The sequence below is a fragment of the Petaurus breviceps genome, unplaced genomic scaffold (assembly GCF_028583685.1).
Source record: "Petaurus breviceps papuanus isolate PSGF00001 unplaced genomic scaffold, PetGlider_PUasm1.0 90847, whole genome shotgun sequence".
Classification (NCBI taxonomy): Eukaryota; Metazoa; Chordata; class Mammalia; order Diprotodontia; family Petauridae; genus Petaurus; species Petaurus breviceps.
In genome coordinates this window covers 2,495,554-2,518,661 of record NW_027187360.1, presented here as the reverse complement: position 1 = coordinate 2,518,661, position 23,108 = coordinate 2,495,554, and the positions used below count along the sequence as shown (strand labels likewise).

At 41.9% G+C, this 23,108-nt stretch overlaps 2 protein-coding genes across 2 annotated transcripts in view; one reads left to right on the top strand and one right to left on the bottom strand.

Annotated features, from left to right (window-relative positions):
* Nucleotides 1–4,478, bottom strand: part of CSE1L (chromosome segregation 1 like) — a 415,445-nt gene extending 410,967 nt beyond the window's left edge. The window contains exon 1 of the mRNA XM_069072367.1: nt 4,475–4,478. The gene's annotated coding sequence lies outside the window, so the exon portion shown is untranslated. The remainder of the gene's footprint in view (nt 1–4,474) is intronic.
* PREX1 (phosphatidylinositol-3,4,5-trisphosphate dependent Rac exchange factor 1) overlaps nt 1–23,108 on the top strand; it is a 245,713-nt gene that overhangs the window by 83,321 nt on the left and 139,284 nt on the right. Inside the window, exons 2-3 of the mRNA XM_069072366.1 lie at nt 15,809–15,880; nt 20,012–20,134. Of these exons, the coding sequence (XP_068928467.1) occupies nt 15,809–15,880; nt 20,012–20,134 (195 nt within the window). The remainder of the gene's footprint in view (nt 1–15,808; nt 15,881–20,011; nt 20,135–23,108) is intronic.

The window sequence follows — 23,108 nt, the reverse complement described above, 5'->3', positions numbered from 1 at the left end:
AAAAGGTGAGAAGGGATTAGTCCTGTGGTTTCAGACCTTTTAAGTCAGGAGAAACCTGCCTTTGACTCTGAACATTTACCAGCTTTGTGACCAGGGGGTAAATCACTTTCCCATCCTGAGCCCCACTTTACTTATTTGTAAAATTTGGTACCTCTGTTCTGCCCAATAACTTCCTTTTCCATCTGTCTTCTGGTGACTTGTTACTGCTTCTTCTGGGCAGTGAAATTATAATGACCAAAACTGGAGTTGGAGAAGAGTTGAGAAAATACATTGACTGCAGAGACCATTCCACTATGATTGTGGAATCTTGGACATCTTTTTGTACATGTTCTGTTGTATCAGAAGTGATTGATTAGCCTGTTGGTTGTTTTTCCCCAAGCTGTTTTTTTCTTTTTATATCTTTGTTATAAGTGAAGGGCTCTGAGTTCGACAGTGGAAATATATTCAGAAATGAAGTTGACAAAAAAGAAAAAGGAATTAAGATTGGAAAAAAAAGCAATTTGTTGTTTTCCAAAAGAATGTAAGAACTGAAAAGAATCTCAAGAGATATAGAACAACTTCATTTTATGGAAAAGAAAACAGAGGACCTCTCCTCTTCCTGTTCAGTTTTTGGTCAGGTAATTCCCTGAGATGTGTACTGAGATGGCAGTTCTATGGGGTTACCCATTCAGCTGCATGTCACAGTCAGGTAACTTTCATTTACTTTCTTTTTTCCTTCTGTATACATGGTTAGGACAAGCTTTTAAGTGATATGGATGTCATTTAGGAGGCTCTGTGATATTCTTGTTTGAAAAATCAGCATAATGGCATTTATAGACAGGAGCATCTGGGGGATTTCTCTATTTATAGGGAATCCCTCTTCAGAATTTAGATTGAATTGAACATTCTCCATGACAGTGATAAATAAACTTTATTGTGTTTTGTGCTTTACTTGATAAGAATAATCAGAGGGTTGTTGAGCTGAGCTGAGTTATTACTGTTGTTAAGTATTTGAAGATATTTTATGTGATTTTTTAAAAAAGCAATTGGGGTTAAGTAACTTGCTCAAGGTTACACAGCCAGTTATTTCTGAGTGTGGTGGTAAGTATCTGAGCCTGGATTTGATCCCAGGTCATCCCAACTCTGGGGCTGGTGCTCTTACTGTGCCACCTGGCCACCCCTAAGCAATTGGGGTTAAGTAACTTGCTCAAGGTTACACGGCCAGGTGTTTCTGGGTGGGTGTTAAGTGTCTGAGCCCAGATTCGATCCCAGGTCATCCCAACTCTGGGGCTGGTGCTCTTACTCACTGTGCTACCTGGCCGCCCCATATTTTATATGATTTTTAACGTATACATAGGAGACACCTTGTTGGAAGTGAAGTTTCACTTTACCAAATCAAGTGCATTTTTATGTACATCAACAAAAAAGGAACAGTGGAAGATTATGTTTTCTACAGATCTTTCAGCCAATTTTGTGATTGCAAAGAGTTGGTCTTTTGTAGAATATTGTTTTCAGTAGCTTGCCTATGTACTTTTTAATTAAAGGATGCTGCTTTATTATATTTATTTTTAATCAAGGATGCTATTGTAGATTGTTCTCATAAAGACTGAGATGGGAACGTAGACTTACGGATTCGTCGTTACTGATATTTTCTCCCTTGCTTTTTTTGCAGCAATACTACGGTCTATAACGTTTCCCCCCCAAGCATTTAGTATCCTTCCCTTTCCCCACCATCTTGAAGTAACCCTTTAGCATCCTCAAAATCGTGTTGACTATTGCGTGAACCCCCTCCATATAGCCTGGTGTAGTCCAGCTGTTGCGCTCAGCTTTGTTGTCTCATCAGTATCCTTTCTGCTTCCTCCCATGAGAGCTGTGATTTCAGAGACCAAAGTGTACCATTTCTACTGCTGTTGATAGAAGAGTGATGATTGTTGTTTTAAATAGAAGCCCTAACAGTCTTTTCTGTTTTTAAAATCAGTTAATCTTTTTTCTTGTTTCACTGTTAAATGTCCATGAGGTATATGGCTTAGAATGGGACTAAAGTTTCTACAAAGTTCTTTTTCCTCCTACTTCTTTCTATTTTGTGAGGCAGTACTGCCCATATTTTCCATCCTCTTCTGTAAGATTTTGGAAATGAGTTTATATTCTAAATTGGTGGTGTTCTCTGCTTGGCAGTGCTTTGCTGGCTGGAGTGTTTTCTAGGCTTTCTTCTTAGGGTAATTGATCTGTATCAGGTAAACTTCCTCAGGAAATGGTTATAATCTGCATTGATCACAATTTTGAACCATTCCAATTTGTCAACATTTATAACTCATTTAAATAGATCATATTGTACTTATCTGAATTGAATGCTTTATCTTCAGCATAGTTTTTGTTACCCTCCCCTGCGTCTACTTTTGCATTGAAGTCACCAATGTAATCAGTGCTGATTTCTGTGGAAGGTCCTCATCATATAGAAAATGAAATGATCATTGGTAACAGACAGTATAGATAATAGGAGTTACAAGGAGAGATTGTTGTTGGTCAGTTATTTCAGTCTTTTCTGATCCTTTGTGACCCCATTTGGTGTTTTCTTGGCCAAGATAGTGGAGTGGTTTTCCTACTTCCCCTTCTAGAGCTAATTTTATGGATGAGGAAACTGAGGCAAACAGTGTTAAAGTGACTTTCTCAGGGTCACACAGCTAGTAAGTGTCTGGTCTGACTTGAACTCAGGTCCTCTGGTACTCTACATACCATGACACCTAGCTGCCCTTACAAGGAGAGATTACTTGCATGTAATGTAAGATCCTATGATTTAGAGTGGGAAGGAAACTCTGAGCTCATTTTCCAGAAGAAGAAGCTGACACTCAGAGAGGAACTGAGTTGGGGTTCTACATATAATGATCTTTCAAGTACAACAGGGTGACTCCAGGATCAGGGAAGGCTAATTTGGAGGAAGTTTGAACTAACCCTAAAAAACACTGTGCATGTGTTCTTCGTGGAAGCTCTTAAGAGTCTTAGAGTGAAAACAGCCCGTGGTTATCTCAGACTAGCTTGCTTGAGGCTAGTTTTATTTCTGGCTCCTTAAGTAAAAACATTTGATCTTAGTGTTTGTCTAGATAGATAGACAACAGGCATTTATGTGCCGCGCATTATGCTACCAACAACAAGAGGTAGCAGATGATGAGGTTAAGTGAGTGGCCCAATGTCATACAACTAGTAAATGCCTGAAGCTGGATTTGAACTCAGGTTGTTCAGAGTCCAGGCCCAGTACTCTCTCCACTGTGTCACCTAAGTGGTAAGTGCTTTGCAAATATTATCTTATTTGATCTTCATAACAATCTTGGGAAGTAGGTGTGATTACTGTCCCCCTTTTATAGACTAGGAAACTGAGGCAGTCAGAATTTAAGTGACTTGCTCAGGATCACAGAATGAGTGACTGCTGTCAGATTTGAATTGGGCTCTATCCATTGCACCATCTACCTACCTCTGTAGGTGCATAGAACTTTTTGTTATTGGTAGGGATGCTGACATTGGCAGCCGGGTATATTGAAATGACCATTGGACTTGTTCGTGTAATTTCATGATTATTTTTCATCCTTAAAGGAAAGGGCATTATTATTATTATTATTATTATTATGCTTCTGTGAGTATCCTATAAGATAATATATAAAACTTTGTAACTGTAAAATGCTTTATGAATGACTCAGCAACAACAGGTAGCCTGATAAAGTGGAAAGAAATACTGTACTAGAAGTCAGAAGAGCTTTTGGTATTCATTTTCCTACTAGCTTGCTGAGTGACCTTGAGTTAAGCAATATATCCTCTTCTTGGCCTTGTTTCCTCAGAAACAGACTAGATATGTCAAACCAGATGATCTCTAAGGCCCCTTTAAATGCTGACAATACCATTAAACAGACTGTCACTATGACTGGTGTGTAGATAGTACTATGGGAGATGCTAGGCGACATACAAAATTTAGGCATTTATCGTCTAAGTAGTGTTGCAGGGAGCCATTTTAATTTTTGTTAGGATGAGGATGGGGGCAAAACTGAGTCACCTTTAGGAGGTGATGAAATGGAAGAACTAGAAGGTTGTGTTAAGAGTGTGGAAAGGGGACAGCCCATTGGGAATACAAGTATTGGTGGCATATTGAGGTAACATTTGTATTAAGAGAAAGGAGCTTTTCTCCTCTGTGGCTGACTAATGGGATCCTACCCTGAACCAACTTGACTGGTACTTTAGCCATTCTGAAACCAACTTTAAAAATTTTAAAGGGTATTGCATGAGGAGGAGGGGAAGGACTTAGATCAGGGTAGAAGAAATAGGAGAAAAAATAAGAGTGATTTTAAATCTCCTTGATCCACAATTTCCTCAGCTGTATCGTTGATGGGGATTAGATTCTAAGGTAATTTTTAGTGCTAAAATCCTATGTCACTCTAGGGAGGATGAATTTTAAAAAGTATAAAGCTCTCAGTGTAACTTTTGGCAAATTCCTTTCTCTTGTCTCAAGTTTCCCCATGTACAAAACGAGGGACTCTGATGTCCCTTCTGTCTCAATATCCCTGTGAAATGCATGTATTTGAATTGCTAGCAAGAACAAAAGTCAGCAACCTCAGGAATGAAAAGTTATCTCTGCCAGAAAAGTTGGATAGTTTTGAGCTAGGAATATCCAGCATTTCATATTGACAAGGGGAGAAGAACAGGCCTGGAGGTCTGGCCTGGGACTGAGGACACAGGGCTGTGGAACAGAGAAGAGGTAAGCAGACCTATTCCCCAAGGATGCTGTGGTTTGCAGAGTAAATAAGGAGGGAGCAGACCCCCTGGAGTCTCCCCCCACATGCTGAAATCTTTCTGACTAGCTGTTTGCTTTGTCCGGACTCCCAATCTCTAGCAACCACGATTCCCTCTCAATTGAAGAAACACGATTGAGAGGTGGGTGGCCTGTGGCTTAGTGACCTGGTGCCTGCTTAGTCGTGACTGGCATTATCAAGAATACCGTCCTGGCTTTCCCCCTCTGCTTCAGTTCCTCCTTACTCTCCTCAGAGCAGTGACTGTATGACTAGCTGGCTGAGTCATAGAGTCCCTGCCTCCATTCTGTGGCAAAGAATTTCAGACTGATAGAAAGTCAGAGGGGGAAGGAACCTCTAGTATATAGAGTATATATTATCAGAGCTGGAAGGAATTTCAGAACACAGTGTTAGAGCTGGAAGGGACCTTAGAAATCTAGATATATGGAAGACCCTTCTCTCCCCACCTCAGTTTTTCCTGACTTTTCAGTCTAAGAAGAAAGCACCCAAGCCTTGCCTTTGGATAAGGAGGAAAATGGAAATTCCCTCCAGGGACTGCATTGACCACTGAGTTCTCCTTGAACTTGGGTGAATAATTTGTAACATCCTGCAACATCCCCTTCAGATTTCTTGTTCTAGGAATATGAGATGTGTGTGTGTCCATGTACATGCATGTGAGTCTCTGTGGGTATGTACACAGAAAGGCCCATGGTCTCTTACTGACCTTATCCACCTACTGCTGTCATTTGAATTTGTGAGTTTCTGTTGGTCTTGCTCTTGGTTTGAGGAGCCAAGGAAGAGTGAGTATTGTGGATCCCCAGAGCCTGTCTGGCCTTCAAAAAAAGGGGAGGCAGAGGAGGACAGAGAGCAGTGGAGGAGGAGAGCATCTGATTCACCTGTGGACAGCGTTTATGATGTCACTTGACAAAGATAGACCAGACTGTTCTCTTGGCCCCTTCTTGGGGAAGGCCCCACTCTCCCACACTGTCTGTAAAACAGCACCAGCTCTCTGTCTCTCTTTCCCTTCATGTTCAGCCCAAAACACTTGCCAAGCCTGCTTTGCTCTAAGGCCTGGGATGAGAGATGGAGTCATCTCAAGTCACTTTTTCTCCTCAAACTTGGGTTCAGGAAAGTTTGCCTAGCTTCATTCAGTTAAGGAATGTGAGGGTCTTGGTCATTAGTGGGGACAGAAGTTTTCAGAAATAGGAGACCCACACCCTGTCTGTGCAAGATTGACCTTCAAAGGTCAACTGGTAAAGGTCAGTCGGTAACCAGTTCACTGGTGGGTGAGCTGGCCAGACAGCCTTGCTTTTCTTTCTACTTGGGAAAGAGTTTTCAGATGTTTTTCAGTGAAAATAGTGAAGACCTAGAGACTTAGATTGTTTGAACTGGAAGGAATCTTAGAACACAGAATGTCAGAGCTGAAAGGTACCTTAGAACTTAAAATGCTGGAGTTGGTAAAAGGGACCTTAAGGCTGGATCTGCTCTAATAAGCACTATCACTGTGGTCTTTATGTTTGGCTGGCAAAATTCCATTATCCCTGACTGTTCCCTTACCTTCACTTTGTCTGCAGCCTGGAAAATCCCCATGGCTCAGCCTTATTGGTGTGGCTTGAACTAGGGAAGGTAGTAGGGAGGACACTGATACAGAGGCATGGTATTGCCCCCATGTGCCCCCTCAAGGGAGTTGGTGGTAGTTTTGATGGGTCATGGGATAATAGCTCTTGAGCTGGAGGGAACTTTTGTGGATATCTTACATTCATCTTGTATTCACCTCTTTCCTTTTATAGATGCACAACTGGAGAATCAGAAAAATTAAGGGCTTAGACCAGGGTCACACAGATACAATGTGACAGAGAGCCACTATTCAGACCTAGCTCCCCCAACTTCATATCTGTTTCTTTTTTCTACTGTATCATGTTGCCTCTCAGTAATTGAGTAATAAATGGTGAACTGTATAGTACATTTCAGTTTCCAAAGTGTTTCAGTAATCACTGTCTCCTTGAATTCCCTTTCAACAGCCTTGAGAGGGGAATAGAAGGGAAGGAAACAATAATTTAAGTTCCTCCTTTGAGCCAGGCTAAGTAAAATGCTAAGTATTTTACTCATTTTATCTTCACAACAATTCTGGGAGGTAGTATAATTATTTTGGTTGAGGAAGTTGAGGTAGGCAGAGGTTTGGGCAGTGATTTGCCCAGAGTCAAATAACTAATAACATCTTTCTGAGACTGGAGTTGAACCCAGATCTTCCTGACGGCAAGTATCTGCTCTGCCAGCAGCTTCCTCTCAGTACTGAGAAGCTTTTGATTTATCGTCTCCATTTGAGAGATCAGAAAATTGACGTCTTGAGATGCCCAAGGTCATGCAGTAAGGGACAAAACTGTGACTAAAGCTCAGGGGTTTTGATTTCCAGCCTGTTGTTCCTTCTACTGTATCACACTGAAACATAAGTATGCAAGTAAATTATCGTGTACAGTGATCTGGGACAGATCATAGGAAGCCAGAGTCTGGTTCTGAGTTTAACCTTGGGTGAGACTCACTTTCTTGATATGTAAAAAGACAGGTATTCAATGCTCAGTCATTCTTTGTTCTTTGGATTCCTTCCAGCTCTGGAATTCCGATTCCAAAGACCTTTCTAATTCTGCCATTCTTTGTTCTATATTCCAAGGCTTCTTCTAGCTAGGTGGGTCTGGAGGCAAAAAGATTGATCTGAGACCTCATATACTTACCAGCCACATGACCTTGGGGAAGTCACCTCTCTCTGCCTCAGTTTCTTCAGCTATGAAAGGGGGCTGACAAAAGCACTTACCTTCCAGGGGCAGATCAAATGGGATAATATTTGTAAAGTGCTTAGCACAGTGCCTGGCACTGTTTTCCATCCATCTTCTAACACTATATACTTTGAGGACCCATGTAACTCACACATCCTATAGTACTAAACTATTTGTCCTGCTCTAGAGTTTTTTTTCCCCCATTTTGGTGTATCTCTTCTTTCTTGACTTTGGATTGTAATGACCCAGCCCATTACTTACCAGATATTCTTTAACGACCAAACAATATCTACTATTGCAATAGCCTGCTAGTGGATCTGCTTGCCTTAAGTCTCTTCCCACTCTAGCCTATCCTCCATTTAGCCATCAGAGTGATTTCCCTAAAGCTGACCATGTTCCACCTCTACCCTGTAAACTCCATTGGCTAACTATCACCCCCAGGATCAAATACAAAAATCCTCTGGTTCAAAGACCTTCATAACCTCTTCTCTCCCTCCTCCCACCCTCAGACTTTTATGAAACATGGACCCTACAATCCAGTGACAACTGACTCCTTACTGTTCCTTCTTTCTTTGGCTTATCTCAAGACTCAGCTAAAATCCTTCCTTCTCCTGAAGACTTTTCATGGTCCTCACCACCTCTGTATGCTACCATCTACTAGTGCAGGCCTGTACAACATAGGACAGGCCAAAGGATTTTGGGAGATTTTTGTAACCCGTGGTACCTGAACTCATCTGGCTGCCCTGTGGGCCATATACTGTGCAGGCCTGTGCTAGCAGGCCCTGAGTGATGTACCACAGGTAATTGTTTGGATGTGGGTGGGGAAGGAGAGTGAGAAGTTGGTGGTCCCTCTAGTCGAATGCTGCCTCTCTGAAACTTACACACATTGCTTTTAATTCTGCCTGCAGAGGCCAGGGAGAATTGAGCTGTCAACATGATGTCCTTCAAATGCTTGATGTGAGTTACGATGTCTCCTAGAAGGCTTTTCTAGGCTTAACATCCCTATTTTTTTTCAGCTGACTATCATGTTATCCAGCTTCTCAAGATCCTACTTGCCTTTCACCTTTTCTATCTTTACAATGTTTTCCTTAAAATGTGGTGCCAGAACTGAACATGATGTAATATACTAGATTTAGTCCGATGAAGAGAATACAATGGGACCAGAACCTTCCGTGTTCTGGTCATTGTGCCTCTCTTGTAAAAGATCACATAGAAGACCAGATCTGCGAGACTGCATCAGCTTTCTTTGGTTGTCATACCAAACTTAGAGTCCGCTAAGACCCATAAATCTTCTCCAGAAAAAAAAAACCCAACTGCTTTTTAGCCATCACTCTCCCACTTGTACTCACAAAATTGATTTTTTTTTTCTAGTTCAAGTGTAGGACTTTAGCTTCAGCCCCTCACCGTAGTCATGTTGTTCAGGCACACACAATGTGTTTTAGTCTAGTAAAGTGTCTGAAACTGGATTTAAACTCAGATCTTTCTGACTCCAGGCTTGGTACTATACTGTACCACCTAGGTGCCCATCTTAGTGAATGGAAGTATTTTTGGATTTTGACTGTCATTGTTATAGGTATTTCTTCCAGCTTTGTGTTTTCTACAGATTTTATAAGCTTGCCTTTATCTGAGTCATTGGTAAACATTTCAAGCAATCTAGGAGAAGGGACAGTTCATATTAACAGTCAACTAGATACTTCTTTTAAGGTTTACTGGCTCACATCTTTAGCCTGTCATTGAGGATGGCATGAGAGATTTTGTCAGAATTTTTGCTGAAATCTAGGTAAATTATATCTACTGTATCTGCAATGTTCTCTTGTCAGAAAAGGAAATGAGGTTAGTCTGGTCTGACCTTCTCTTATTATCTCTATTTCCGTTTCTATACCTGTCCCTTTAAAAAATAAATTCTAGAATTTTTCCCAGGAATTATAGTTAACCTCACTAGCTTAAAAGTTTTCCATCCTACCTGGGATGTACTCACTTCATCTTTGCCTCTTTTTTGCTTTCTCCCCTTTTTCCTTTTCAGCTCACATGCTGCCTTCTCTGATCTCTCCAAATAAAGGTGCTCTCTTCAGAGTTAATCTTTCTAATGTTGCAGGTAACATATCGTGCTTTAATGTTTGCAAAGTGCATAACAAATACGATTTCATTTTATTCTCATGCTAACCTTGGGGAATAAGTACCTTTATAGTCCCCATCTTACAGAGAAAGAAACTGAGGCAGATAGTGATTAAAGTGATCAAAGCGTCCGGTGTCAGAAGACACTGGATGATCTGAACTCAGCTTTTCCTGACTTCAGGCTTGGAGCTGTATCCAATGCACATCACCTAACTTCTCTGTAACAGGAGAAACCTGGGTTTCTCCCTTGCCTCCATTTTATTCTAACTTGTATTATTCTTGTATTTGTGCAAGTTGGGTTTCTTTTAATAAACTCCCTCATCTTTGGGGTCAAGAACTGGGTCTACTTCCATCTTTGTATTTCCTAGCACAAAATAGGTATTTGGATAAATATGTAATGAATTGCATTGAATTGATCAGAAAATACTTTACATGCTTTATTTAACTCTTTTAGTTTTTACAATTGGCTTTCATACCTACAATATGCACAATAACAGGTAAGGTTGTATTACTATACCCATTTGACAGAGGGAGAAACTGAAGGAAAGTGAGGTGATTTGTCCATCATCAAATGAACTTATAAGTGGTAGAGCCTAAAATGGAAGGAGGAGGGTGTGTGGGTGTGTGGTGGTGGCATGGGACAGACATTCCTCTAAATAGGATTTTCTGATAACCCTAAATCAGGAGAGGCGTCTGTAGTGTATAGCGGAAAGAGCACTAGGTTTGGAGTAAAAATACCTGGGTTTTCATTATGATCTTGTGCAATGCTAAGCAAATCCGTCAATTTCCCTTAGGTAGGATGAAGGTGGTATAGTGAGGCCTAGAGTCAGGAAGACCCATCTTCATGAGTTCAAATCTGGCTTCAGACACTGTGTCACTTAAGTAACAGCTGTGTCACTTAACCCTATTTGCCATATATGTAAAATGAGCTGGAGAAAGAAATGACAAATCATTCCAGTATTTTTGCCAAGAAAACCCCAAATGGGGTCACGGATAGTCAGACATGACTGAAGTAACTGAAAAATAACAAAAACACATACAAAAGAAAACCCCAAGTGGGTCATGGAGAGTTGGACACAGCATTACTGGAATGTGTTGCTCATGACTGAACCACGACAGAAGGTAGAAAGGATTTTTGGACGTGGTCATGGACATCAGGAACTATCTTTTTTGTTAATTGTAGCCCCAGTGGTTAGCATTGTGCTTGGCAGTCATAGGCGTTTAGATTGGATTAGGTGGGTTTTGAGATACGCTTTAATGGAAGGGCTGAGTTTCTAGAGCTTGGTGGGTTGGCCCTTAGTCACCAAGCATTTATGGAGCCCTTACTATGTGCCAGGCACTGTGCTAAACAAAAAAGACAGTCTGCCCCCAAGGAGCTTGTATTCTAAGATAGCAAGAGGGAAGACAACAAAAGGGAGCTTAAGAGGAGGAGGGGAAACACTGACTAGGTCTGGAGGATGGAGATTGTGGGAAGGACTCACCAGTGAGGGAAGGTGTGGTACTATCCATTCTGTATAGCCTGTTGTGGTGTATGTGTGGTGAGTGTGTGTGCAGCATTCTGTGTAGTGGTGCTGTAGGGGGCGTCTCATGGGAAATCCATTGGGCCCATTAACTCCAGCAGATGAGTTTTGCCCACTTCTGTACAGTTCTTATTCTCATTACTTGCACTACTAGTTATTTTACTATAGAGTCTTGGGATTATGGGGGGCAGCATTTAAGTCTTAAAATGCTACAGAAATGTTAGTGAGATATTCCTTTTCTGTGGGACATCCCTAGGTGCTGGAGCCTTCTCCTCTAAGGCTACTTCCATTTACTTTTATGGAATATTCAATTATTTACGTACTCTTTACCCTATTAGAACGTCAGCTTCTTAAGGGCAGGGGCTGTTTTTGTCTTTCTTTGTATTCTTAGCACTTGGAACATAGTAAGCAGTGCTTGTTGATTCATATATTTATATATTTATGTCTACCAATTTTCTCACCTGGCTGTAGTAGGCCCTTTAATGAATGCTTCTTGACTGATGACTGCCTCACATGAGTACAGTGCTAAGGGAGATTTATAAAAGTAAGTGGCATTCACTGACTTTCTGTAAGCAGCTTACTGCTTAGTAGGTGGGTAAATATGATGAAATTTAGATTGCAAATGCTATGAGGTCACAAGGGAGAGATCACTTTTCAGTAAGGGTAAGGGCAGAGAAGGCTTCATGGAGAAAGGTGATGTGTGAATAGAACCATAAAGAGATGAGTAAGATGTCAAGACATTGAGCTGCCAGAGGGAAGGGAAACAATAGTTTTGTGACCTTGGTAAAGTCTGTTCTTCCTTCTGGGCCTCAGTTACTCCATCTGTGAAGTAAGGAGGTTTAGCAGAGGTGAGAGCTGCTGTGGTGGTTGATAGGTCCCTGTCTAGCCTCCTTCAGGAGCATCAGCACCAGGTGTTGGAGTAGGAGTGGGACTGAGCACTTTCCTATTAACTTACACTGCAGGGTGTGGGCCACAGCTGATAGACCTTTACAAAAAAGCAATCTGGTGTTGGCTAACAGAATGCTTGGAGGTGACTCTGGCTGCCTCTTCTTGCAGAGCCCACAGCTGGCAATCTGGGCTACCCATTGTCTCCTCACAATTGCCTTGGAAGGGGCAGGCAAGAGCCCTGGGATGTGCAGAGCCCCACAACCAATTTTGGAAAATGGGGACAGGAAACCAGAATCTAGGACAGCAAGTGGGTTACACAATTTCCTGTCCCTTTGTGCCCCTTAGCCAGCTCTGGTTTAGTGTTGACAAACAGTTTAAGCATGGCCAGTTTCCTTAATATTCTTCTTCCCCTTCCCCCCCAAGCTTTCACTACCAAAGATCCTCATCAGCATTGGTATTACTCACCCGTAGGATTGTTTTGAAGCCTTAGAATTTTAAACCAGTGATAGAGGTGGAATTATCTTTAGACTATAGAATAGTTGATTTAGAAAGGTACCTTCTTAGCACATAGAATTGCAGAACTGGAGGGGAATAGAACTGAGAATGTTGAAACTGGAAGTGCTTTTAGCACCTCAGATCATAGAAAGACCATAAAACATAACATAGCATTTGAATACTGAAAAGCATCTCATGTCATAGACTGTAAGAGATTACAGAACATGCAATATAGAATTCGAGTGATGGAAGATGTTCTTCAAAATGTAGAATGTCAGAGTTGGAAGGAATTTATGTGGAATAGATGAATCATGGAATGGTAGGATTTAGACATGAAAGGAACCTTTGAGATCATTTAGGTCAAACTCCCTCATTTTGCAGAGTCCCAGAGAGGTTAAGTGACTTGCCCAATGTTGCACAGCAGACCTAGGACATTTAGTGCTCTCCACTTCCTATTATGTCTCTCACAACAGAGGACATAGAATGTTAAAATCATGAGGGACCTTAGAACATAGACCTCAGAATGTTGGCATTTGAAAGGATTTTAGAATTCTTTTTGTCCAACTTCCTCTTCCATTGTTGTTAGCTTTCCAGTGGAAATTGAGGACCAGATCCCTCAGTCACATAGCAAACTGTGAAAGAGATGGGAGCAGAGCTCAGATTTTTATCTTCCCAGTTTCTCTCTTCTCTTCCCTAAGTACTCTGGTTCCTTGATTAATCTTAACATTGACCAGGTTTGTGAATGTGGCCTTTAGCTGGACAGCAGAGCTTTGGATGCCTCCTGCATGCACAGTGCCTGGTACACAACAGGTGCTTAATTGATAGATTGCTACTTTTATCCAGTAAGGAGCAGGGTCCTAAGAGCAGCTTCCTTTTTTTCCTAACTTCAGTTTTGTCCAGGGCTAGGGGGTGGAGAAAATCTGAAAGGAGCTGATGCCTTTACCATTTCTATTACCTGGGAATGTTCCCAGCCAATCTCATGGTTCTGAAAATCATTTGCCAGGAATTCAGGGCCCCCAAACCATCTCTTAATGACCGTGACAATGAGCAGTGACAGCTGAGGGGCTCTCCTTGATAGCCATAGAAAACCTGCAAAGACATTGGAACAGATTTGACAACTTGTCTGGGAAACCATGTTACTCCACTCTTCCCCTCCCCTTCTCTCTTCCTTTCTCTCTCCCTTCCCCCCTTCCTTCCCCTTCCCCCTCCCCTTCCTCTCCCTCCCTCTCTCCCTACTTTCCTTTCTCTCTGCCTTCACCCTTTCTCCCCTCTTCTCTCTCCCTCCCTTTCCCTTCTTCCCTCTCTCTTTCCTTCCCTCCCTCTCCTTTCTCCCCCTCTCTCTCTTCCTCCCTCCCATTCCCTCCTTGTTCCTTCTCCCTGCTGTTCTCTTTCAGTGAGAGTCTCTCTTTGTCTCCCTTCCTCCCTCTGACATGCAGTGATCTCCCCAGACAGGCGTCAGGAGAGAAGCTGGTTTTTAAATTAACACATGGGCTCAGCTCTCTGATGGAATTGACTGTGCCAGCTAATGCGATCTGCACAGCTCGCTATGGGCCTGTTGCTATTATTAGATATGACACGCATGGTGACTAAAATGCCGGTAAATTTTAGTCAGCAGCCTTCAAGCTGCTGATTGTGCCCATCAATTAAAATAATATTAATAATGATAGCTGGCATTTATACAGTGCTTTCTGGCTTACAAAGGGGTTTGCATACATTATTTTATTTGCTTTTGCAACAACTCTGTTAGGTAGGTGCACAGTGCAAGTATTATCTGCCAAAGGAAGAACCCAGCACAGATAAGACATAACCTTTCAGTTTTAGAGCTTGAAAAGACCACAGAGACCATCTAATCCAGTCCCCTCATTTTATAGAGGAGGAACTGAGACCAGAGTTTAAGTTACTTTCCTAAGGTCACATAGTTGTAGCAGAGCTGGGATTCAAGCCTGGTTAGGTGGTTTGGCCTTAGGCACAAAGCTAGGAAGTGGATGAACCTGGATTCAAGCTCAGATCAGCTGATTGCAAATCCAGTGTTCTCTGTACCTCTCTCTTTCCTTCTTCCTGCCTCTCTCTTTCCTTCCCCCTTTCTCCTCTTTTCTTTCTCTCCACCCCACACATAATAATTACATACCACAATTATTCCTGTTAGCCCACAACTGAGATTATAAGGCTTTTACAGCTAGAAGGACAATTTTGTAAAAAACTGGAACCCAGTAAGGGTTAACGACTTTCCCAAGGATAATCAGCTAATCAGTGGCAAGAGAGTCCAGGTTTCCATCTCCCAGTTAACTGATATTTCTACTACACCATGCTTCTTTTGTAGTCAACACTTATTTTCCATCCTAAGGCAAACTCCTCCTTGTCTCTTTTCCTCTTTCTCTTCCTCCAGAGTTCCTCCTTTGAGACAATGACTAGGACTCTGGACCTGGAGTCAGTAAGACTCTGTGACCCCTGGCAGATCACTTAACCCCTGTCTGCCTTAGTTTCAACTGTAAAATGGAGATAGTAGTAGTGCTTACCTCCCAAAATTCTAGTGAGGATCAAAGGAGATAATGTTTGTAAGACATTTAGCATAGTGCCCAGTGCATAGTAGGTACTTGGTAAATACTTGTCTTCTTCCTTATCACTGCATTACCCAGCTCATCCCTCTTCACCTTCCAGAAACTAAAGGAGTTAGCATTTTCTGAACCACAGTCCTGGGGTGCCTTAACTGGCCTTGGGAGTGGGCTTTCTCTGTTGTGGTCCCATTCATCAAGTTATCTTTCTGTCTACCTCAGCTCTCCCTGGCTCCCTTGGGGTAGAATTAGGAACAGCTGGCTCCCTCCTAGCCAGAGGGGAGGGTCTGGAGGTGTCCCAGAGGAGAAATAAATTACCTCCCTATGATCTAGTTGAAAGATTCACCAGGGCTCTGCAAGATAAGCATCATTAGGCTCTGTCCCTTTGCAATGACTTAAGCAGTGAGCTTAATACACCTTAGTGCATACATTTGGGGGTGACTTGGGGTGAGAAGTGGTTACTTTCTGACTTTGAGTCCTGTTAAGGAATATTGGGACATTCTGCCATATCAGACAGATTGTCAGGGATAGGAAAGAAGTTTGAATCAATACAAACACCAGGATGACAACCAGGTTTTACAGAAAGGTCCAGTCTTATGGCCTGGTTCTTCCATGGCCTTGTTGGCTCATGCACAGTTACTCTTGCCTAGAAAAGAGCAACCAAGTTAGGCAAGTGTGAACATTTGAGGGCTAATTGTTTCTTTTCTCTCATCCCTTAGGCTTTTTTGCATCGCATCCGGCAGAATGTGGCTGATTCAGCAGACAAGTGCATTACTGAGGAGAATGTCAAGGTTTGTATGTCTGGGTCCTGGACAGGGAGAATAGTGGGTGCTGAGACAGGAGGGAGGCAGGAATGCTTTTAGCCTGCTTCCTCATGAGGGGTGGAGGTTGAAGTAATAAGTCAGGGATGGACTGAGGTCTCCGTGCCACCTGAAGGAGCCCTTCCAACTTCTGCTTAGCGTCCTACCTTATGAACACCCATGTCTGTCCATCATCACCCTCATCTCTTCTTTCTTCCCTCCCACATTTACTTTGTGGCCCTCATTGGTCTGGTCTGAACCGCAATATTCTCCCATCTGTGGTGCATCAAGTAAACAAAGGGAGTACACACAGTTTGTAGTTGGAAAACCTGGTTTCAAATGGTGATTTTGCTACTTTATCAGTTGTAGTGACACTTGGCCAGTCACTTCTCTCTGTGTTTTGGTTTCCTTGTCTGTAAAATGAGGTTAACCTAGATCCAAGGTGTCAAACTAAAATAGAATGGGGGGCTACCACCTTTGCAGGCTCATATTGGCTTAGAAAACCACACATTGACACAATTTATGTTGTCTTGTGTTTTTATTTATTTTGTTAAATATCATCTAGTTACATTTTAATTTGCCTGGGCCATGGTTTGATGGCCTCATGCAAACTGAGGGTCATGTGGTTGACACATCCTCTCTCCTCAGCTCTAAGTCTGTTAACCTGTGAATTAAGTGCTAGTCATTACAGCCCAATTCTCCTAAGTATCTGTTCTAAGACACTGCCTCTTTTAGGCCAAGATTCTTCCCTCCAGCTCCCAAACAAACAAAAAACCCTGGAAGGTACAGCCTCCACTGCCATCATGTCTTCATGTGGAGTCAGAGTCTGTGTCTGGCTTATCTCTCTAACTGCTTTGTGAGTATGTGCTTGTGTGCACATGAGTGATGGGACAGATGAATATCCAGGCCTCAGTCCATCCTCAGGGGCTTTGACCTGTGGAGTTTCTGGAAGGAATCAATAATCCCTCCGTGTGGACAGAAGGCAGCTTGGATTTTGCCCCTGCCTCCTTGGGGGATGGAGTAGTATCCAGCTCTGAGCTAGATGAGGGAAGCCAAAAGGTTTTTTTCCCAGCTCCTGCCTGACCCCTGGTTTGCATTAATTTTGAGCTCTAGCCTCGAGTTCCTTTCTCAGGAGATCTAGAGTGAATGATTCCAGTTCATTTAAATGTATCAGCATTTAAATAAAATTTTTTAATAAAATTTTTTTGTTGATCTCTTCTGTTCTTATGTCTCCTGTATGTCAGAATAAATGTCTCTTGTCTACAGAGAGCCATCTTTTGTTACGAAGAGAGGTGGGAAGCAGTCCTGTGAAATTAGTTGTTAAATCTACTAACTCTTGACAATACATGCCATGTTCCATATCCATATTTCCCCACTTCTGCCAAGAAGGCAGGGAGGGACATTTTCTCTTTGTTTTTAGGCCCAAGCTTGATTATGAAAGTTACACAGCATTGAGTTTCTTTCTTTTTCCCTCTTCTGCTCCCTTATTTCTCCTTTCTCAGTGTCAGAGGCACTTGCATGTTGTTCTCTGGGCTCTGCTTCTTTTTGCATCACTTCACATAATTCTTTCTGTCAGCATGCTTATTAAGTATCTCGTGAGTACTGTACTAAGTGCTGGGGGAGATACAAAGTTTAGCTAAATTCAATCTTTGTCTTCACAGAGCTTACAGTATAGTAGGGAGCTATGATAGAAATGCACATAAATAAAACAGAACAACACAAGATCAACTAAAGTTCTTTTTTTGTAACACTTTCAAGTTTAGAAAATTCTTTAAAAAAAATCCTATCGTAAGATAGTATGTTATTTTCCAGATGAGGAAACTGAGGTCTTTTTTTTTTTTTCGCTTTTTGGAGGGGAGAAGGCAGGGCAATTGTGGTTAAGTGACTTGCCCAATGTCACATGGCTAGTAAGTGTTAAGTGTCTGAGGCTGGATTTGAACTCAGGTTCTCCTGACTCTAGGGCTAGTGCTCTATTTACTGCGTACCTAGCCACCCCATGAAGTTCATTTTTAAATGAATGATATTTTATTTTCCCAATTACATGTAAATTCAATTTTAAACATTCATTTTTAAAAATTCCAAGTTCTAAATTTGGTTTATAAAGGTTAATGACAACTAGTGGATAGTAAGTCTTCAATATGGTATTTTCCACTATATCACTCTGGTTCACCACAAAGAGCTGGGTGAGATTTCAGGGAGGAATGGTTATTGCTAATTTGGGGACAGAAAGCCTTGAGTTCAAATGCTATGTTATATGCTATAAAGGGTGGACATTCCAGGCCTAGAGAATAAATGAGCAAGGCGTTGCAGATAGCAAAGCATAGGCAACATGTGGGGATGGCAGGCAGTTGTAGGGGCATAGAGCGAGAGGAGGGGGAGATGAGTGTGAGAGCTGGGTTGTGTGGGAACATGTCATGTCACGCTAAGGAGTTTGAACTTTCTTTATAACATAGTGAAAAAGTTTAAGGGTTTTAAGTAGAGAGGATTGACATGACCAGATCTTTGGATAAGGAAAATTCATCTGGTATAAATGAAGGATAGTTTGTTCTGGGGTGAGAATGGAGGAAGGGAGAAATGGTTAGTAAGCCTTTGGAAGGAGGAGACTAGGAAGGGTGGTAATGAAAGTCTGACCTAGGGTGGTGGCTGTGGGGACAGAGAGGATTCAGTTATAATCTCCTGTATGCTCGCCTCTGTTAGAATTCCTTCTGTTTCCTTTCCTGGTTCTTCATTTTTCTTTTTTTTTCTCTTTCTATGTCTCTGATTTTCTGTGTTTTTTTTTCCTCTCTTTACTTTTTCTCTCTGTTTCTCCTTATCCCCCATTTTCCCTTTTCTGGCTTCTCATTTGTGCAACACCCCCCCCCCCCCCCCCCCCCCCCCCCCTTTTAAGGACCATTTCAATGCAGGATTCCTAGATCTACAATTTTAACCCTGACCTGTCTTCTGAATTCCACTTAGATTGTGCTGAAGGAACAAATGAATAAGCAAAAACGCATTTACTAAGTGCTTAATATGTGATAAGCACTATGTTTAGCAAAAAGAGTCCCTGCCATCAAGAAGCTTATGTTCCAGAAGGGGGAGGTCACGTACCTAGGCTGAATGTTGGCCAGGGCCAGGGGAGAGGTCATGAAACTTACTTTACTGATGAAGGGGTTCAGTGCTATCATTAACCCTTTCTTCTTCCTTACCTCTCATATATTCAGTTAATTACCAAGTTCTGTAGCTTCCACCATCCAACATCTTTCTTCTCTCATCTTGTGTCTATTCCTACACAAAACACCCTAGAACAGACCATAGTTATTTCTCCCTGTACTGTTATAACCTTTTATAGGTCTCCCTGCTTCTCACCCTTCTAATTCATGTTTTCTACTGCTGCTGGAATAATGTTTCTTATGGATGATTTTGTCATGTACTTCTCTAATAAAAACCAGTTGCTTATCTTCAATATCGAATTCAGGCCCTCCCCAGTTTGACCACCATGGTGTTGAGACACCCTCTTACTTTTCCAGATTAATCACATATTATTGCCCTCCATGAGCCTTCACACTTTAACCAAACTGTATCATTCTGCACTATGCCCCCCCCCCCAATACTTTGTGCTCATTCCCTTACTCAGATTGTTCCTTATGCCTCAAGTATCCTTTTTTCCCTGTCCCTTTTTAGTGTTGTCCCCACCTATCATTTAAAGTCCAGCTTAGATGCTTTCTTTACCTTACCCACCTCATTGTCTTGTTTTGCACTTTTCTCATTATAATGTTGCATCTTTTAGGTATCTAGGTTTATGCTTTTTTTTCCTTACCCAGACAGTAAGGTCCATGAGGGCTAGAGCCAAGACTTGTCTAAACTTTTTACTTAGTTCAACCTCCTTACTTTAAAAAAAAAAAGAGGAGGAAATTAGTTTTCCAGGGATGCTGTAGTTTGCTCAGATTCATACTGATTCAATCACTCTTGCTTTTTATTCAGAACCATTTGAATTTGAGACCAGGGTCTGGAGTTAGAAGTGGTTCTATTGCTTAGTACCTGTGATCTTGGGCAAGAGGCTCAGGAAATATTTGGGAATTTATTTGTATTTGAAACTCTACTCTTTTTGACCTCAACTAATATGAACTTTCTGTTTCCCTGCAGATTCTCTTTTCCAACATCGAAGATATCTTGGAGGTTCATAAGGAATTCCTGAATGCCTTGGAGTTTTGTTTACAACCTGAGCCTCAGTCTCAACATGAACTTGGAAATGTATTCTTAAAATTTGTGAGTAAAGTTAAATGACTGGGTGGCTTATGGCTTCCTTCCTACATTCCTCCCTCCCCAAGCTCAGCTGCCCTTTTCTTCTTCCCCAAGGGCAGGCAAGCAGGTCTTATGTTTTCTTAGGGATTGTAAAGGTCTGGAAAAGGGGGGCAGAGTAGGCGATCCATTCCCAGCCTAGAGACTGGAACAATAGAAGGGGCCTCAAGTCTAACTCAGCAAAGATGTATTTTTAGAAAGTCTACCCTTTTCCCTTGTATGCAGAGAACCTGCTCTCTTTCTCCAAAGGTACTTTACTGAGTGCCAGCTTCCTGGGTTGACTCCCTGGGATCATATTGTCAAACAAAGACTTGTAGTGCCCTATCTCTAAGGAACAGTACAGACATGGTCACTGCCCTCAGGGAGCAAGAGAAGTCAAATGGAAACTTATTCCCAGTTCCTTGCTTCTTCAATCATTTGCCAAGACTTGCCAGTCTCACCAACACAAAAACTCTGTTCCCTTCTCTCTATTCCCATAGCCACCACCCTAAGCCGTTATCACTTCTTTCTTTAATTGTCTCTGACCTTATTCTACATTAATTCTAAATTTTCCTTACATATAACATCTTATTTCCATTCCTTTCCACAGGTTGCCCCTTGTACAGAAATGTACAAAAACAGCGTACTCTGTTTAAAGAATTCACATTCTGGTGTATGAGAGAACATACAAAGGAATAGGTATATATAAGATATATACAGGATAGATGGAAGTCATTGTGAGAAGGGAAGGCACCAGCAGATGAGAGGACTAAGAAAAACCTGCACAAAGTAGGATTTGAGCTGAGTCTGGAAAGAGGCTAAGAGTTGCAGTTGAAGAAGGAGGGCATTTCAGACATGGGGGATAGCCAGGACAGGGGATCAGGGATGGAAATGGAGTTTCATGTTTGAAGAACAGCAAATAGGCCAGTGCTGTTTGAATAGCAGACTGGAAAGTTAGGTAGGGGCCCTCAGGTTATGAAAAGCTTTAAATGCTAAACAGAGGATTCTGGAGATCACAGGGAGTCATTGAGTGTTTGGAAAGGTAACCTGGTCAGACCTACACTTCAGAAAAATCACTTTGGCAGTCAAGTGCAGGAGGTGAAGCTTGAGGCAGGGAGACAGGTTGTATTAATCCCAGCTGATGAAGGACTCTGTTCAGGGTGGTAGCTGTTGTAGTTGAGAGGAGGGGAGGGGAGAGGAGAGCTAGCTATGTGAGGGAGTGAAGATAGAAACAAGGCTTGGCAACAGCTTCTATATTTGGGGTGAGGGTAAGGAGTTGAAAGTTGATGCCATGATCGGAAGTATGGATGCAAACTGGGAAGGTGATAATGTCCTTAACTTATTACTAAGTTAGTTTGCAAGGGGGAAATGTTTTTGGGGAAAGATTATGGTTTCCTTTGTGGATATGGAAGAGGTGAGTTCTGTAGGAGATACTTATGGGAGTATTTTGTTTGAGATTGCCCAAAGTAGCTGGCAATGTGGTACTGGAGTTTAGGAGAATGATTGGAATTGTATATATTGTATTTATTTCATACGTGCTTCTGGGTGTATAAGTTGTCTGTCCTTATAGAATGCAACCTGTTTGAGGGCAAGGACAATTTCATTTTTGTCTCTGTATCCTCATTGTATAGTACAGTGCCTGGTGCATCGTAGGCACTTTAAATATATGTTGGTTAATTGATCAAGCGGAGTTCGGATCATGAATTTAGAATTATAAAGGACCTTAGAGGTCATCTAACTCAGTGGTGTCAAACTTATATATCAGTGGTTACCTGCTGGCCACAAATTGACTTAGAAAACCTCAAATTAACATTATCTGTATCGTGTTATATTTTTATTTATTTTTTAAATTCCCAATTATATTTTAATCTTCTTTAGGTACTCTTGGGGAGTTTTTCTGGTGAAACACTTCTGATCTTGTTCAATAGCCTCTCCCTCAATTTTATAGATAATGAAATTGATGGAGTGGGAGTACATTTTAATGAGAGTTGGAGACTTGGAGAAGTTATTTTACTTGCCCAAAGCTAGGTAATATATCAGAACTGCAATTTGAAAGCTTTTCCAAATCCACTGCTTGATCTCTGTAATCCTCCTGGTCCCTCCCAGCTTTGACATCCTGTGCCCTTCCAGTTTTGACATTCCTTATTAGAAGGTCCTTTCCAGTTTAGAAAATTCTGTGTTCAAAAGTCTCTTCCAGTTTGATCCTTTCAGCTCTGATGATCCCTGTTGGCTTGCTGAATTACCTTTTGCTGGAGCCTGGAAACATTAGGCATGATAATGGCCCTTGGGCCTTTCCTTAGTGCCCTGAATCCTTTCCTGAATCCCTTCATAGGCAACTTGTCAAGTCAGATCAGTGCATTAGCTAGAGAAAAGGCATTTGCTTCAGTCAGCTCTTTGATGCCTTGACCACACAGTCAAGTGGTCTTCCTGAGACTTCATTTGCCCATCAGACTTCTCTGTTCTGCTCCTTGTGTCTCTTGATGCATCCCTTAATCTTCCCTCAGTCTGTCAGGAATATCATCCTGGGGCATCCACAGGGAGAACGGAGAGTAGAGTCAAAGATTCAAGGTTTATTCTTAGTTTCCTCCATCTCTTCCTTCTCAGAGAAACAATTTCAGGACTGAATAGCAGCTTAGGTACCAGCTAATTCCAACTGTCTCATTTTATAGATGTTGAAGCAGGTCCAGAGAGGAGGACTAATTTGCCCAAAGTTACAAGGTGTCATTATTTTTCCTGCTTTGAATACTGCATCCATTTTGCTGGGTTAGCTTGGGCAAAGTCATAGAGATGAATTGATGGAAGATATTGAGAGGAGTGGAGGATGGGAGAGGCACTGGGGCAGCGTGAGGGAGGAGATCCCTTGAGGTGGGGTTGGTGCAGAGGCCCAAAGATAGGAGAGACAAACTACATCCACATGGACCCTCCAAGGAAGGAGTCCATAACTGTTTAGTTGTGTCTGCAT